Genomic DNA, 16,773 nt, shown 5'->3' with positions numbered 1-16,773 from the left:
GGAAATGCTAGAGATGTTTACTCAGAGAGATTTTAGAGAGAGAGGTATGAGAGTATGAGAGAACCACTGATTGAGAGAGAGAGAAGAGAGAGAGAGAGACAGAGGGAATGAAGACATTTAGGGAAGAGAGAACCAGAGATGGAGAGAGAGACAGATGGAAGAGAGTCCAGAGAGAAAGAGAGAGAGAGACAGAGGGGAAGAGAGGAGAGAGAGAGATGGAGAGAGAGAGAGAGAGAGAGAGAGAGAGAGAGAGAGAGACAGAGGGGGTGAGAGGAGAGAGAGAGGGAGAGACAGAGGGGAAGAGAGAGAGAGAGAGAGAGAGAGAGAGAGAGAGAGAGAGAGAGAGAGAGGAGAGAGGGGGAGACTGAGAGAGAGAGATAGAGAGGAAGAGAGAGAGACGAGAGAGAGAGAGAAACAGAGTTTGGAAGTCTACCAGAGAAGAGAGGAGAGAGAGAGACAGAGAGAGGTGAGAGAGATAGAGAGGACAGATGAGGAGAGATGGAGAGAGAGAGAGAGAGAGAGAGAGAGGAGAGGTGAGAGAGAGGTGAGACAGAGAGAGACTTTTCAGTCATGATATTAGGAGATATTTGATAATAACTTATTGAAACAACAACTACAAGAACAGATGCTACGAGGAAGGATGTGTTTTCTGTTGAATAGGACGTCCTGATCTTCTGCCATCTCCCGTTACCAAGGATACACAGCTACAGAGAGCGCCCTACCCAGGGAGAAAGATGTTACGTCTCCATGGCAACCTCGCCGTCTGTCTTCCCCGGTGCTGTAGCCTAACGTCTACTGGCTGAAGTGTTACCATGGAGATATGACTGTTTGGAGCTCTGTCTCTCTGCTTGCAACAACAACAAAAATGGCACAACCCAGGCTGGTCCTGGTCCTCCCTACTGCCTCTGATCTGGAGGACTCACTAAACAGAGAACATCCCTACTGCCTCTGATCTGGAGGACTCACTAAACAGAGAACATCCCTACTGCCTCTGATCTGGAGGACTCACTAAACAGAGAACATCCCTACTGCCTCTGATCTGGAGGACTCACTAAACAGAGAACATCCCTACTGCCTCTGATCTGGCGGACTCACTAAACAGAGAACATCCCTACTGCCTCTGATCTGGAGGACTCACTAAACAGAGAACATCCCTGGTCATCCCTACTTTACTATGGTCCTTCTGTAGCTCAGTTGGTAGAGCATGGCGCTTGATGTGAACGCCAGGGTAGTGGGTTCGATCCCCGGGACCACCCATACGTAGAATGTATGCACACATGACTGTAAGTCGCTTTGGATAAAAGCGTCTGCTAAATGGCATATATACTATCTTTAAATGTAACATGGAAAATAAAATGGTGCCGTCTGGTTTGCTTAATATAAGGAATTTGAAATGATTTATACTTTTACTTTTTCTACTTAAGTATATTTATAATTTAAAACCAAATGCTATTAGATGTTTACTTAAGTAGCATTTTACTGAGTGACTCAGGTATGACAAGTATGACAATTGGATTCTTTATCGACCACTGCCATTGTATCCAAACATGACCAAGAATCCTGAAAGCTGTGCATGTATTCTAACAATAGCTTTATTCAATGTGTTACACCATTTAAATAGCTGCATGTATTCTGAATGAACCAACTAGGCTAGAATATCCCCAAGACAGATCTCTCTCTCTCTCTCTCTCTCTCTCTCTCTCTCTCTTTACCTCCTTCTCTCTCCTCCCTCTCTCTTTACACCTCCTTCTCTCCCTCCCTCTCTCTCTCTCTCTCTCTCTCTCTCTCTCTCTCTCTCTCTCTCTCTCTCTCTCTCTCTCTCTCTCTTCTCTCTCTCTCTCTCTCTCTCTCTCTCTCTCTCTCTCTCTCTCTCCCTCTCTCTCTCTCTCTCTCTCTCTCTCTCTCACAGAGTCCAAACTATTGTCTTACTCCTTCCAACCTGCAGCACAACATACAACGTCGGATTGTCACTTCGTGTAAATCCCTGATAACAACTGAACCATGTCAGGTAGAAAACAGACGCATTGTCTTGACTCGTCGCGGCAGAAATGGTCAAAAATGATCTTCGCGATCGGGGTGGTGCCTGGCTGGCTGACATGGGGGAGACTGGGCATCACACAGGCCTTCTACTCAAACTGCCTAGCTATCATCCTGCGACACTAAGATTTTAATCCCCGCCAACGGTATCAGGAGCAGGGGATTTATCTCGCCGAGGCTGCAGCTTGGTCGCCCTCGACAACCTCAACGTGCCTTTAGTCTGGGCTACAATCATTGTTTTCTCTGTAGAACTGAATATAATAAACAGAAACTAGCTCATGTTTGTAAGCCTATAGTCTACCAAGGAACCTCCAGCGGCGACAAGTTAGACTAGGTATGTGGTGCTGAAATGGACAGCGCCCTTTGTTCGCCTATTGACCGAACACAATGGCTATTCCGCGCTAGACAGCCAGCCAGCCCGTCGGGCTGCCAGCCCCGCCAGGTGGGAGTCTTACCGGAAGGTGGGGGATACCATTCCCCTGGTGGTCAGTACCGGACATGCTCTCTCTCTGTCTCTCTCTCTTTTTCCCGCAGCCAGTGAACTCAGAGGCGGAAGGAAGCTCTAGCTGCAGGACCTCCTTTTTTACCTCCTCTTCGCGTGCAGCGCAGTCAGAGCAGTTCAGTGTGTGTGTTTGTGTGTGTGTGTGGTGTGTGTGACAGAAGCTGTGATGGCTGTCAAAACGGCGCTGTTCAATTCATCACCACACGTAGCCTAATAGCCTACCTGACCGTCACCGGTTCAGGTGATGAGGGCAGCCTAGAGAGATATAACTGCGTAGCCTATTTTAGGAACAGCCTAGCTGACGTCACTGCACTGCAGAACAGAGTAAGCTACAATTGGAAATGTAGCTTCCACAAGCGATCTGCCCTACTTTTAATCAACATAAACATGAGCGAAAAAAATAATCAGTTTTCACCTACCTTTCCATTCTTCTGACCGGAGTGACACTGCCTCCCTGCCGGGTACTCAATCTCCACACCCGGCCCCACATCCTCTCTCTCCCCGGGTGAGCTGACCTGAGAACCGACAGCCCGGACCTCACTGGCCTCACTTGCCGTCTCAGGAACGTCGCCATCGGTGTGGTCGAGGAGCCTGTCTCGGCTGACGCTCCTGGGAGTCCTGGTTCCTCTCCTTCCCGCGGCAAAGTTATCACAGTCTACAGTCTTACTGTTGTAGGCGCCATCCGCCGAGGGAAACATCCCGTGGGATGTCCGTTGGTTCGGCCCGGTTGTAATCGATCCTGCCAGGTAGACCGGCAGCTCGTTCTCCCGGTTCCACTGCCTCCTGCAGTCAGACATGATAACGACCGTGTGTCTGTAGCCTTTCTACTCACATTAATAACAACAACTGTTGATGTGAAAAAGGTTTGAGATTGGACAGTCTTTTTACTCCGTTATCGACGGTCTCGCGCTGCAAGGCACCTGTGTTTTCGGTGCGACGTGAACTTTGATGCGTGTCTCGAGGAGAGGACGATTATGATGATGATGATGATGATGATGTAGTGCTCTAGTTTCTATCGGAGCCAGGGGGGCAGAGAGAGAGAGAGGGGGGATAGAAAGAGATGTAGAGACAATGAGTTCTGCAGACAACCCCACCTCCTTCTCTCTCCTCCCTCTCTCTTTCTCACCCCTTTCTCCCTCTCTCTCTCCCTCTCACCCCTCCTTCTCCCCTCCCTCTCTCTCCCTCTCTCTTTACACCCCTTTCTCCCTCTCTCTCTCCCTCTCACCCCTCCTTCTCTCCTCTCTCCCTCTCTCTTTACCCCCCTTTCTCCCTCTCTCTCTCCCTCTCACCCCTCCTTCTCTCCCTCTCTCTCCCCCTCTCTCTTTACCCCTCTCTTTCTCCCTCTCTCTCTCCCTCTCACCCCTCCTTCTCTCCTCTCTCCTCTCTCTCTTTACACCCCTTTCTCCCTCTCTCTCTCCCCCTCTCACCCCTCTTTCTCCCCCTCTCTCTTCCACTCTCTTTACCCCCTTTCTCCCTCTCTCTCTCCCCTCTCACCCCTCTTTCTCACCCTCTCTCTCCCTCTCTCTTTTACACCCCTCTCTCCCTCTCTCTCCCCTCTCACCCCTCTTTCTCCCCTCTCTCTTCCACTCTCTTTACACCCCTCTCCCTCTCTCTCTCCCCTCTCACCCCCTTTCTCCCTCTCTCTCTCCCCTCTCACCCCTCTTTCTCCCCTCTCTCTTCCACTCTCTTTACCCCTCTTTCTCCCCCTCTCTTCCACTCTCTTTACCCCCTCCCTCTATCAAACTCTCTCTTTCTCTCTGAATCTCCCCCTCCTTCCCCCCTCTCACCCCTCTCTCTAATAAAATGGTTGTTGATGGGCTGACATCAAAACATCCAGGGATTAACTGGTGACCCACATCTGGAATGGACAAAAACAGATTTCTAAATGCTCTGTCTTGTGCCTGTGCCTGTGTGTGTGTGTGTGTGTGTGTGTGTGTGTGTGTGTGTGTGTGTGTGTGTGTGTGTGTGTGTGTGTGTGTGTGTGTGTGTGTGTGTGTGTGTGTGTGTGTGTGTGTGTGTGTGTGTGTGTGTGTGTGTGTTTACATTTAATGTATTCTATTTACATGTTATGTGTGTTTATTAGGGATCCCAATTAGCTGCTGCCAAGACAGGAATGTGTATTTGTGTGTCTTTATTAGGGATCCCAATTAGCTGCTGCCAAGACAGGAATGTGTATTTGTGTGTCTTTATTAGGGATCCCAATTAGCTGCTGCCAAGACAGGAATGTGTATTTGTGTGTGTTTATTAGGGATCCCAATTAGCTGCTGCCAAGACAGGAATGTGTATTTGTGTGTCTTTATTAGGGATCCCAATTAGCTGCTGCCAAGACAGGAATGTGTATTTGTGTCTTTATTAGGGATCCCAATTAGCTGCTGCCAAGACAGGAATGTGTATTTGTGTCTTTATTAGGGATCCCAATTAGCTGCTGCCAAGACAGGAATGTGTATTTGTGTGTCTTTATTAGGGATCCCAATTAGCTGCTGCCAAGACAGGAATGTGTATTTGTGTCTTTATTAGGGATCCCAATTAGCTGCTGCCAAGACAGGAATGTGTATTTGTGTCTTTATTAGGGATCCCAATTAGCTGCTGCCAAGACAGGAATGTGTATTTGTGTCTTTATTAGGGATCCCAATTAGCTGCTGCCAAGACAGGAATGTGTATTTGTGTCTTTATTAGGGATCCCAATTAGCTGCTGCCAAGACAGGAATGTGTATTTGTGTCTTTATTAGGGATCCCAATTAGCTGCTGCCAAGACAGGAATGTGTATTTGTGTGTCTTTATTAGGGATCCCAATTAGCTGCTGCCAAGACAGGAATGTGTATTTGTGTCTTTATTAGGGATCCCAATTAGCTGTGCTGCCAAGACAGGAATGTGTATTTGTGTCTTTATTAGGGATCCCAATTAGCTGCTGCCAAGACAGGAATGTGTATTTGTGTCTTTATTAGGGATCCCAATTAGCTGCTGCCAAGACAGGAATGTGTATTTGTGTCTTTATTAGGGATCCCAATTAGCTGCTGCCAAGACAGGAATGTGTATTTGTTTGTCTTTATTAGGGATCCCAATTAGCTGCTGCCAAGGCTGGAATGTGTATTTCTTTGTCTTTATTAGGGATCCCAATTAGCTGCTGCAGCCATCTGTCTTTGGGTATTTCGTGAGTTATTGTCTATGTGTAATTGCCTGTGTCAGCACTCGTTACCATAGCGTCACGTCCGCTTTGTTTAAGTGGTCTTCATTAAATAAAGAAGAATGTCTTCTAACCACGCTGCGCTTTGGTCTCCTCCATACGACGCTCGTGACAAAGGGTTCCCATAGGAACGTCGTCAGGGAAACGACCGGACCAAGGTGCAGCGTGGTCTTTAGCGTCCCTTTCTTTTTTTGTTTTGAAAGTCAGCCAACAAAAAACCAAGCAACGGTGACGCATACTAGGGCTATACAGGCCACTAAACAAAGTCAACTACCCACAACTACGGTGGAAAAACAGGCTGCCTAAGTATGATTCCCAATCAGAGACAACGATACACATCTGTGCCTGATTGAGAACCCGGCCAAAACATAGAAACAGAAAACATAGAAATAAAGAAACTGGAATGCCCACCCTGGCCTAACCAAATAGAGAAATAAAACGGCTCTGTAAGGTCAGGGCATGACAGTAGAACCCTTTTTGGTTCCATGTAGAACCCTCTGTAGAAATGGTTCTAAATGGAACCAAAAAGGGTTATTCAAAAGGTTCTCCTGTGGAGGACAACCGAGGAGGAGAGCCCTTAATTAAAGGTTCTAGATGGCAATTCTTTTTTTTTACCCCTGAGTCAATAGATGTTAGAAACACCTTTAGCAGCCATTACAGCTGGGAGTCTTCTTGGGTAAGTCTCTAAGAGTCATTTCAGCTGGGAGTCTTCTTGGGTAAGTCTCTAAGCATCATTACAGCTGGGAGTCTTCTTGGGTAAGTCTCTAAGTCATTACAGCTGGGAGTCTTCCTGGGTAAGTCTCTAAGTCATTACAGCTGGGAGTCTTCTTGGGTAAGTCACTAAGTCATTACAGCTGGGAGTATTCCTGGGTAAGTCTCTAAGAGTCATTACAGCTGGGAGTCTTCTTGCGTAAGTCTAAGAGTCATTACAGCTGGGAGTCTTCTTGGGTAAGTCTAAGAGTCATTACAGCTGGGAGTCTTCTTGGGTAAGTCTAAGAGTCATTACAGCTGGGAGTTTTCTTGGGTAAGTCACTAAGTCATTACAGCTGGGAGTTTTCTTGGGTAAGTCACTAAGTCATTACAGCTGGGAGTCTTCTTGGGTAAGTCACTAAGTCATTACAGCTGGGGGTCTTCTTGGGTAAGTAACTAAGTCATTACAGCTGGGAGTCTTCTTGGGTAAGTCACTAAGTCATTACAGCTGGGAGTCACTAAGTCATTACAGCTGGGAGTCTTCTTGGGTAAGTCACTAAGTCATTACAGCTGGGAGTCTTCTTGGGTAAGTCACTAAGTCATTACAGCTGGGAGTCTTCTTGGGTAAGTCACTAAGTCATTACAGCTGGGAGTCTTCTTTGGTAAGTCACTGAGTCATTACAGCTGGGAGTCTTCTTGGGTAAGTCTCTAAGTCATTACAGCTGGGAGTCTTCCTGGGTAAGTCTCTAAGCGTCATTACAGCTGGGAGTCTTCTTGGGTAAGTCTCTAAGTCATTACAGCTGGCAGTCTTCTTGGGTAAGTCTCTAAGAGTCATTACAGCTGGCAGTCTTCTTGGGTAAGTCTCTAAATCATTACAGCTGTTGAGTCTCATAAGAGCTTTGCATAACTGTACAGTCGTGGCCAAACAAGCATGCCAATACCATGATGCAGCCACCATCATGATTGAAAATAAGGAGGCAGTTACTCAGTGATGTGTTGGCTTTGCCCCGAAACAAAAGGCTTTACATTTATGCCAAAAAGTGCATCCCTTTGCTATGTTTTTTTTCATCAGTATTACTTTAATGTCTTGATGCATCATACAAGCTGCATGGGTTGGTTGATATACTAATATAAATATAGAGACTATCTGTGTCCTTTTCACTCTGTCATCCTCACTTTTCTCCCATCACAGACATTGAACTCTGGAACTGTTTTAAAAGTCACCAATGGTGTCACGGATCCTTCCGGCACTGTCATTACGCACACCTGGTCTCTATTCCCATTGATTAGTAATCGTATAAGTTATGTTTACCGTTGTCCTGGCGATTATTGTTCCAATGTTCGTGTAAGTGTCTGTGTTGTTTTGGGCTTTTGTGCCACGTATATATTGATTACGGGTCTCGTTTCGTGTGTTAATCATTGTTATTTATTCGAGGTTCTCCTCGCTCTTTTGTTTTGGGGTTTCAACCCTGTGGTTTGTGTACGTGTTTGTTTGGTCTTCGTCCCCGTGCCTTTTACATGTAATTTGGGTAGAGAAATAACAACTCCTATTACGCAATCCTGCGCCTGTCTCCCGATCCTTAATACCAACGTGACAAATGGTGGCGTCCCCGAGCAGTTTCCTTCCTGTCCTGTATCTCGGTTCAGATGAACGACTGGCTGGGTTTAACACATCATCCACAGTACCATTATACTATACTCCTCGGTTCAGACTGGCTGGGTTTAACACATCATCCACAGTACCATTATACTATACTCCTCGGTTCAGACTGGCTGGGTTTAACACATCATCCACAGTACCATTATACTATACTCCTCGGTTCAGACTGGGTTTAACACATCATCCACAGTACCATTATACTATACTCCTCGGATCAGACTGGGTTTAACACATCATCCACAGTACCATTATACTATACTCCTCGGTTCAGACTGGCTGGGTTTAACACATCATCCACAGTACCATTATACTATACTCCTCGGTTCAGACTGGCTGGGTTTAACACATCATCCACAGTACCATTATACTATACTCCTCGGTTCAGACTGGGTTTAACACATCATCCACAGTACCATTATACTATACTCCTCGGTTCAGACTGGCTGGGTTTAACACATCATCCACAGTACCATTATACTATACTCCTCTGTTCAGACTGGGTTTAACACATCATCCACAGTACCATTATACTATACTCCTCGGTTCAGACTGGCTGGGTTTAACACATCATCCACAGTACCATTATACTATACTCCTCGGTTCAGACTGGGTTTAACACATCATCCACAGTACCATTATACTATACTCCTCGGTTCAGACTGGCTGGGTTTAACACATCATCCACAGTACCATTATACTATACTCCTCGGTTCAGACTGGGTTTAACACATCATCCACAGTACCATTATACTATACTCCTCGGTTCAGACTGGCTGGGTTTAACACATCATCCACAGTACCATTATACTATACTCCTCGGTTCAGACTGGGTTTAACACATCATCCACAGTACCATTATACTATACTCCTCAGTTCAGACTGTGGGTTTAACACGTCATCCACAGTATCATTATACTATACTCCTCGGTTCAGACTGTCTGGGTTTAACACATCATCCACAGTACCATTATACTATACTCCTCGGTTCAGACTGGCTGGGTTTAACACATCATCCACAGTACCATTATACTATACTCCTCTGTTCAGACTGGGTTTAACACATCATCCACAGTACCATTATACTATACTCCTCGGTTCAGACTGGGTTTAACACATCATCCACAGTACCATTATACTATACTCCTCGGTTCAGACTGGGTTTAACACATCATCCACAGTACCATTATACTATACTCCTCGGTTCAGACTGGGTTTAACACATCATCCACAGTACCATTATACTATACTCCTCGGTTCAGACTGGGTTTAACACATCATCCACAGTACCATTATACTATACTCCTCGGTTCAGACTGGGTTTAACACATCATCCACAGTACCATTATACTATACTCCTCGGTTCAGACTGGGTTTAACACATCATCCACAGTACCATTATACTATACTCCTCGGTTCAGACTGGGTTTAACACATCATCCACAGTACCATTATACTATACTCCTCGGTTCAGACTGGGTTTAACACATCATCCACAGTACCATTATACTATACTCCTCGGTTCAGACTGGCTGGGTTTAACACATCATCCACAGTACCATTATACTATACTCCTCGGTTCAGACTGGCTGGGTTTAACACATCATCCACAGTACCATTATACTATACTCCTCGGATCAGACTGGGTTTAACACATCATCCACAGTATCATTATACTATACTCCTCGGTTCAGACTGGGTTTAACACATCATCCACAGTACCATTATACTATACTCCTCGGTTCAGACTGGCTGGGTTTAACACATCATCCACAGTATCATTATACTATACTCCTCGGTTCAGACTGGCTGGGTTTAACACATCATCCACAGTACCATTATACTATACTCCTCGGTTCAGACTGGCTGGGTTTAACACATCATCCACAGTACCATTATACTATACTCCTCGGTTCAGACTGGGTTTAACACATCATCCACAGTACCATTATACTATACTCCTCGGTTCAGACTGGGTTTAACACATCATCCACAGTACCATTATACTATACTCCTCGGTTCAGACTGGCTGGGTTTAACACATCATCCACAGTACCATTATACTATACTCCTCGGTTCAGACTGGCTGGGTTTAACACATCATCCACAGTACCATTATACTATACTCCTCGGTTCAGACTGGGTTTAACACATCATCCACAGTACCATTATACTATACTCCTCGGTTCAGACTGGGTTTAACACATCATCCACAGTACCATTATACTATACTCCTCGGTTCAGACTGGCTGGGTTTAACACATCATCCACAGTACCATTATACTATACTCCTCGGTTCAGACTGGGTTTAACACATCATCCACAGTATCATTATACTATACTCCTCGGTTCAGACTGGGTTTAACACATCATCCACAGTACCATTATACTATACTCCTCGGTTCAGACTGGGTTTAACACATCATCCACAGTACCATTATACTATACTCCTCGGTTCAGACTGGCTGGGTTTAACACATCATCCACAGTACCATTATACTATACTCCTCGGTTCAGACTGGCTGGGTTTAACACATCATCCACAGTACCATTATACTATACTCCTCGGTTCAGACTGGGTTTAACACATCATCCACAGTACCATTATACTATACTCCTCGGTTCAGACTGGCTGGGTTTAACACATCATCCACAGTACCATTATACTATACTCCTCGGTTCAGACTGGGTTTAACACATCATCCACAGTACCATTATACTATACTCCTCGGTTCAGACTGGCTGGGTTTAACACATCATCCACAGTACCATTATACTATACTCCTCGGTTCAGACTGTGGGTTTAACACATCATCCAAAGTACCATTATACTATACTCCTTCTTAGCGAGGCATTGGAAAACCTCCCTGGTCTTTGTGGTTGAATCTTCATTTGAAATTCACTGCTAGACTGAGGATTCTATGTGTTGGGTACAGAAATGAGGTAGCCATTTTAAAAAAAGAATGTAAATCACCCAGTTATGTGAGCCCTCTACCTCGGCTCCTCCCACATGTGATGAAAGAATGTAAATCACCCAGTTATGTGAGCCCTCTACCTCGGCTCCTCCCACATGTGATGAAAGAATGTAAATCACCCAGTTATGTGAGCCCTCTCCACCTCGGCTCCTCCCACATGTGATGAAAGAATGTAAATCACCCAGTTATGTGAGCCCTCTACCTCGGCTCCTCCCACATGTGATGAAAGAATGTAAATCACCCAGTTATGTGAGCCCTCTACCTCGGCTCCTCCCACATGTGATGAAAGAATGTAAATCACCCAGTTATGTGAGCCCTCTACCTCGGCTCCTCCCACATGTGATGAATGAATGTAAATCACCCAGTTATGTGAGCCCTCTACCTCGGCTCCTCCCACATGTGATGAAAGAATGTAAATCACCCAGTTATGTGAGCCCTCTACCTCGGCTCCTCCCACATGTGATTAGGCTGCCTCCACTCATTGAGAGTGGGCTCCTGAGTCCTTCTGTGGATGCAGTAAAACGTGTGTAACAGGATCAGAACAAAGCGCAGGTTAGAGGTCAACATGTTTAATAAAGACCATAAACGTGAACACTACAAAATACCAAAACAACAAAACATTTGAAAAAAAAAAAAACAGTCCTATCTGGTGCATAGACACAAAGACAGAAGACAACCACCCACAAAATACCCACAGAATATGGCTGCCTAAATATGGTTCCCAATCAGAGACAACATAGACAGCTGCCTCTAATTGAGAACCAATCTAGGCAACCACAGACATACAAACTACCTAGATAGGAAACAGCCCCATAAACATACAAAACCCCTAGACAAGACAAAAACACATACATCACCCATGTCACACCCTGACCTAACCAAAATAACAAGGAAAACAAAGAATACTAAGGTCAGGGTGTGACAGTATATACTGTATATATTTTATTTTGCAAAGCTGTCATCAAGGCAAAGGGTAGCTATTTGAAGAATCTCAAATAAAATATATTTTGATGTAACACTTTTTTGGTTACTACATGATTCCATATGTGTTATTTCATAGTTGTGATGTCTTCACTATTATACAATGTAGAAAATAGTAAAAATAAAGAAAAACCTTTGAATGAGTAGGTGTTCTAAAACTTTTGACCAGTAGTGTATATATTCTACATGCATAATAAATACTGTATATATTTCATTTATATTTTTTGCTGTCCTTTGGACGTCCCACAGGCCTTCGGGGCCCAGGGGCTTCAGCCCCTTTAAGCCCCAACATTACTCCGGCCCTGATTTGTGGTGAGTACATGCGGGCGCCATCTTTATGCATCTGAGCCAATGGCTGCACGTCAAGACTCAACTGTCCGAGCGTCCATCTCTTCTTTCGCGACGTAGGCTGTTGAGAGTGACATGGATCCGCTGCAAAGACTTCTAATCCAAACTTTTGACCTGAGAAGAAGCTTACTTCATTTTATGTCTTGAGTAAAACTGTTCGTTCGGACCATGAGTAAGTCACTTTTCCTTTTGGGCTACTTGTTAAAAAAAAAAGCTTTATTTAGGTGGTATGAGCTGACAAGATGTACCGGTTGCGCGTTGCGCTATTACAGATTGACAGAAGTGAGGCAGGTTGTAATAACGCAACAGGCGTTTTTATTTTCTTTCGTATGTTTGCAATAGGCTACCAATCTAAAAATACATGTAGTCTACTTCAAAAAATAATTCCATTCCACATTTCAAGTAGCCGAAACGTTTTGTTTTAATTAGGCTATGTGGAACGTGTTCCATTGCGGTAGCCTAGTGCTTTGCATTGAATAGTTGTATATAGTGTATGTTATTCTGTCGTCAGTCTAGGATTTGTAGAGCAGCTGTTTTAACAATTAGATCCATTTATTTCGTAACGGTTTATTTTTAAAACCTCAAAGTTAACATAATCTAAACTGGGGACCGTTTGGGGGCCTGTCTGTGTGTCACTGCAACTCCTTCTCTCACAGGGAGGTGGGGGGCGGCATATTTTAGGCAAGGGTTGGGAAGGGTGGGTTGGTCCACTGGCCCAGGGTGGGTAGGGTGGGCTGGTCCTCTTGCCCAGGGTGGGTAGGGTGGGCTGGTCCACTGGCCGAGGGTGGATAGGTCCACTGGCCCAGGGTGGGCTGGTCCACGGGCCCAGGGTGGGTTGGTCGACGGGCCCAGGGTGGGTTGGTCGACTGGCCCAGGGTGGGTTGGTCGACTGGCCCAGTGTGGGTTGGTCCACTGGCCCAGGGTGGGCTGGTTCACTGGCCCTGGGTGGGTTGGTCCACTGGCCCTGGGTGGGTTGGTCCACTGGCCCAGGGTGGGTTGGTCCACTGGCCCAGGGTGGGTTGGTCCACTGGCCCAGGGTGGGTTGGGTGGGTTGGTCCACTGGCCCAGGGTGGGTTGGTCCACTGGCCCAGGGTGGGTTGGTCCACTGACCCAGGGTGGGTTGGGTGGGCTGGTCCACTGGCCCAGGGTGGGTTGGTCCACTGGCCCAGGGTGGGTTGGGTGGGCTGGTCCACTGGCCCAGGGTGGGTTGGTCCACTGGCCCAGGGTGGGTTGGTCCACTGGCCCGGTCCACTGGCCCACGGTGGGTTGGGTAGGTTGGTCCACTGGCCCAGGGTGGGGGTTGGGTGGATTGGCCCTCTGGCCCAGGGTGGGTTGGCCCTCTGGCCCAGGGTGGGTCGGGGGGGTTGGCTCTCTGGCCCATGGTGGGCTGGTCCACTGGCCCAGGGTGGGTTGGTCCACTGGCCCACGGTGGGTTGGATAGGTTGGCTCACTGGCCCAGGGTGGGTAGGGTAGGTTGGCCCACTGGCCCAGGGTGGGTAGGGTGGATTGGCCCTCTGGCCAGGGTGGGTCGGGGGGGTTGGCTCTCTGGCCCATGGTGGGTAGAGTGGGTTGGCTCACTGGCCCAGGGTGGGTTGGCTCACTGGCCCAAGGTGGGTTGGCTCACTGGCCCAAGGTGGGTTGGCTCACTGGCCCAGGGTGGGTAGGGTGGGTTGGCTCACTGGCCCAAGGTGGGTTGGCTCACTGGCCCAGGGTGGGTAGGGTAGGTTGGCTCACTGGCCCAGGGTGGGTAGGGTAGGTTGGCTCACTGGCCCAGGGTGGGTAGGGTAGGTTGGCCCACTGGCCCAGGGTGGGTAGGGTGGATTGGCCCTCTGGCCAGGGTGGGTTGGGTGGATTGGCTCACTGGCCAGGGTGGGTAGGGTGGGTCCACTGGCCCAGGGTGAGCAGGGTGCGGGCTGGTAAATGTAAGGCCTAGCTTCCTCCCTGTTATTGGTGCAGAGTTCCCAGTGTTTGAAGAGGACATAAGAGACTCTGTTAGATGATCAGATATCTAAGACAGTGGTTCTCAAACCTCTCCTGGACCCCAGACATTTCCCCATGTAGTTTTAGCCCTGAACTAGACCAAGACATTGTCAGGTTCACCTGTTCCTTTGGGAAAGGGACTTTCTCTCTGTCTTTTCTAGACTCTCTGTTAGTCACCCCCTCCACTAATATTGTTGGGGGCGAGCATCAGTTCATGCATTTTAGTAGTCCTGAACCAGCTCAAAATCCATCTAGACAAGGTTTAGGTAATTAGTGGACTAGTTGAATCAGGTGTGCTATTTCTGGAACAGTTAGAAAACCCCAGGTAGGATATACTAGCCAGCTTCAGTTCGCCAGCTTCAGTTAGCCAGCTCGATCTAGTCAGGGTTTAATAAAGCTAGCCAGCTTCAGTTAGCCAGCTAGATCTAGTCAGGGTTTAATAAAGCTAGCCAGCTACAGTTAGCCAGCTAGATCTAGTCAGGGTTTAATAAAGCTAGCCAGCTACAGTTAGCCAGCTAGATCTAGTCAGGGTTTAATAAAGCTAGCCAGCTACAGTTAGCCAGCTAGATCTAGTCAGGGTTTAATAAAGCTAGCCAGCTACAGTTAGCCAGCTTGATTTAGTCAGGGTTTAATAAAGCTAGCCAGATTCAGTTAGCCATCTTCAGTTAGCCAGCTAGATCTAGTCAGGGTTTAATAAAGCTAGCCAGCTTCAGTTAGCCAGCTAGATCTAGTCAGGGTTTAATAAAGCTAGCCAGCTTCAGTTAGCCAGCTAGATCTAGTCAGGGTTTAATAAAGCTAGCCATCTTTAGTTAGTCAGCTTCAGTTGGCTAGCTATATCTACTCAGGGTTTAATAAAGCTAGCCAGCTTCAGTTAGCTACACATTGACATGATTAGTTGACAGTAGGTGAGGGCGAGAGGTCCTTTATAAACACAAACTCACTTTCTGCTCAACAGCTCTGCTCAACAGCTCTCTGCTCAACAGCTCTGCTCAACAGCTCTCTGCTCAACAGCTCTCTGCTCAACAGCTCTGCTCAACAGCTCTGCTCAACAGCTCTCTGCTCAACAGCTCTCTGCTCAACAGCTCTGCTCAACAGCTCTCTGCTCAACAGCTCTCTGCTCAACAGCTCTGCTCAACAGCTCTCTGCTCAACAGCTCTCTGCTCAACAGCTCTCTGCTCAACAGCTCTGCTCAACAGCTCTGCTCAACAGCTCTCTGCTCAACAGCTCTGCTCAACAGCTCAGCTCAACAGCTCTCTGCTCAACAGCTCTGCTCAACAGCTCTGCTCAACAGCTCTCTGCTCAACAGCTCTCTGCTCAACAGCTCTGCTCAACAGCTCTGCTCAACAGCTCTGCTCGGGTTCGCTAAACGCAAGAAGTATGAATGCCCTGACTTCTGCAGAGGCCGTATCTACTTTCTATGCAAACTTAGTAACTGTCTACAACAACAAAAATAATCACTGGATGAGTTAATGATGATTTATTTTGTAGACATTTACTAAGTTTATATAGAAAGTAGATGTGACAATTGCCACAGTGTGTTTCCGTTGAACTGTCTTGTGTCGATTAAAAACAGCTGGACGTAATGACGTACAGCAGGTCTACTGTCGTCTTTAGTAGAGTTGGGAGTTAGTTGGTGACTGGAGTACTTGAATGTCGGAGGAGAGCCATAGGAAATCCCCAATGTCCTGCGCTGGCAGGTGAGTTAGCCGATTCATTGTTTGCGGCAGCAGCTGTAGCCTAATCCGACTGCTAGAATGTTACTTGTGTAGCCTATAGTTTGTTTTAACTCTGACTCATAGCCGTTTGAGAAACTAACAGTCGGTTTGTCTTCTAGCATACCGGTGGGCAGCCATTGTTAAGGCAGAATCAACACTTGTTATCATCACGTTGTCTCTCATGATGTGTATGCGACGTTTCCAAAGATAAAATTCCCAACCCATTTCCATATTCTATATGTGATGATATCAGATCTACCTCATGGAGGGTAAAAGAGTAGCTGCATTAGAATGACGAATGCATGATACAGATGCCGTATCTTAATTTGAGCCAGTTTCACACAGCAGGCAAATAATCCTGCAGCAACAGGAAGATGTGATTTGTTATGTGGATAATAATTAAAGGGTGTTTTTATATTTTTATTATTATTATTATTTTTTTAGTAATGATCATGTTTCATCGCTGCAACTCCCCAACGGGCTCGGGAGAGGCGAAGTTCAAGACATGCTTCCTCCGAAACATGACCCGCCGAGCTTCTTAAAACACTGCTCGCTGTAACCTGGAAGCCAGCCGCACCAATGTGTCTGTGGATACACCGTTCCACTGACCACTGAAGTCAGCTTGCAGGCCCTCCGGCCCGCCACAAGGAGTCGCTAGAGCTCAAAGAGCCAAGGAAAACCCCCCGGCAAAAAACCCTAACCCT

At 46.7% G+C, this 16,773-nt stretch overlaps 1 protein-coding gene across 1 annotated transcript in view; it reads right to left on the bottom strand.

Annotated features, from left to right (window-relative positions):
• The window catches only part of LOC124021195 (dihydropyrimidinase-related protein 1-like), a 42,718-nt gene extending 39,183 nt beyond the window's left edge, over positions 1 to 3,535 (bottom strand). The window contains 1 exon segment of the mRNA XM_046336541.1: positions 2,959 to 3,535. Coding sequence (XP_046192497.1) covers positions 2,959 to 3,336 — 378 coding nt within the window. The 5' untranslated portion in view covers positions 3,337 to 3,535.
• Positions 3,536 to 16,773: the final 13,238 nt, after the last annotated feature.

Source organism: Oncorhynchus gorbuscha, unplaced genomic scaffold (assembly GCF_021184085.1).
Source record: "Oncorhynchus gorbuscha isolate QuinsamMale2020 ecotype Even-year unplaced genomic scaffold, OgorEven_v1.0 Un_scaffold_1082, whole genome shotgun sequence".
In the NCBI taxonomy this organism is placed as follows: Eukaryota; Metazoa; Chordata; class Actinopteri; order Salmoniformes; family Salmonidae; genus Oncorhynchus; species Oncorhynchus gorbuscha.
The sequence above is the reverse complement of the archived record's forward strand: the minus strand, read 5'-3'. Positions and strand labels throughout refer to the sequence as shown.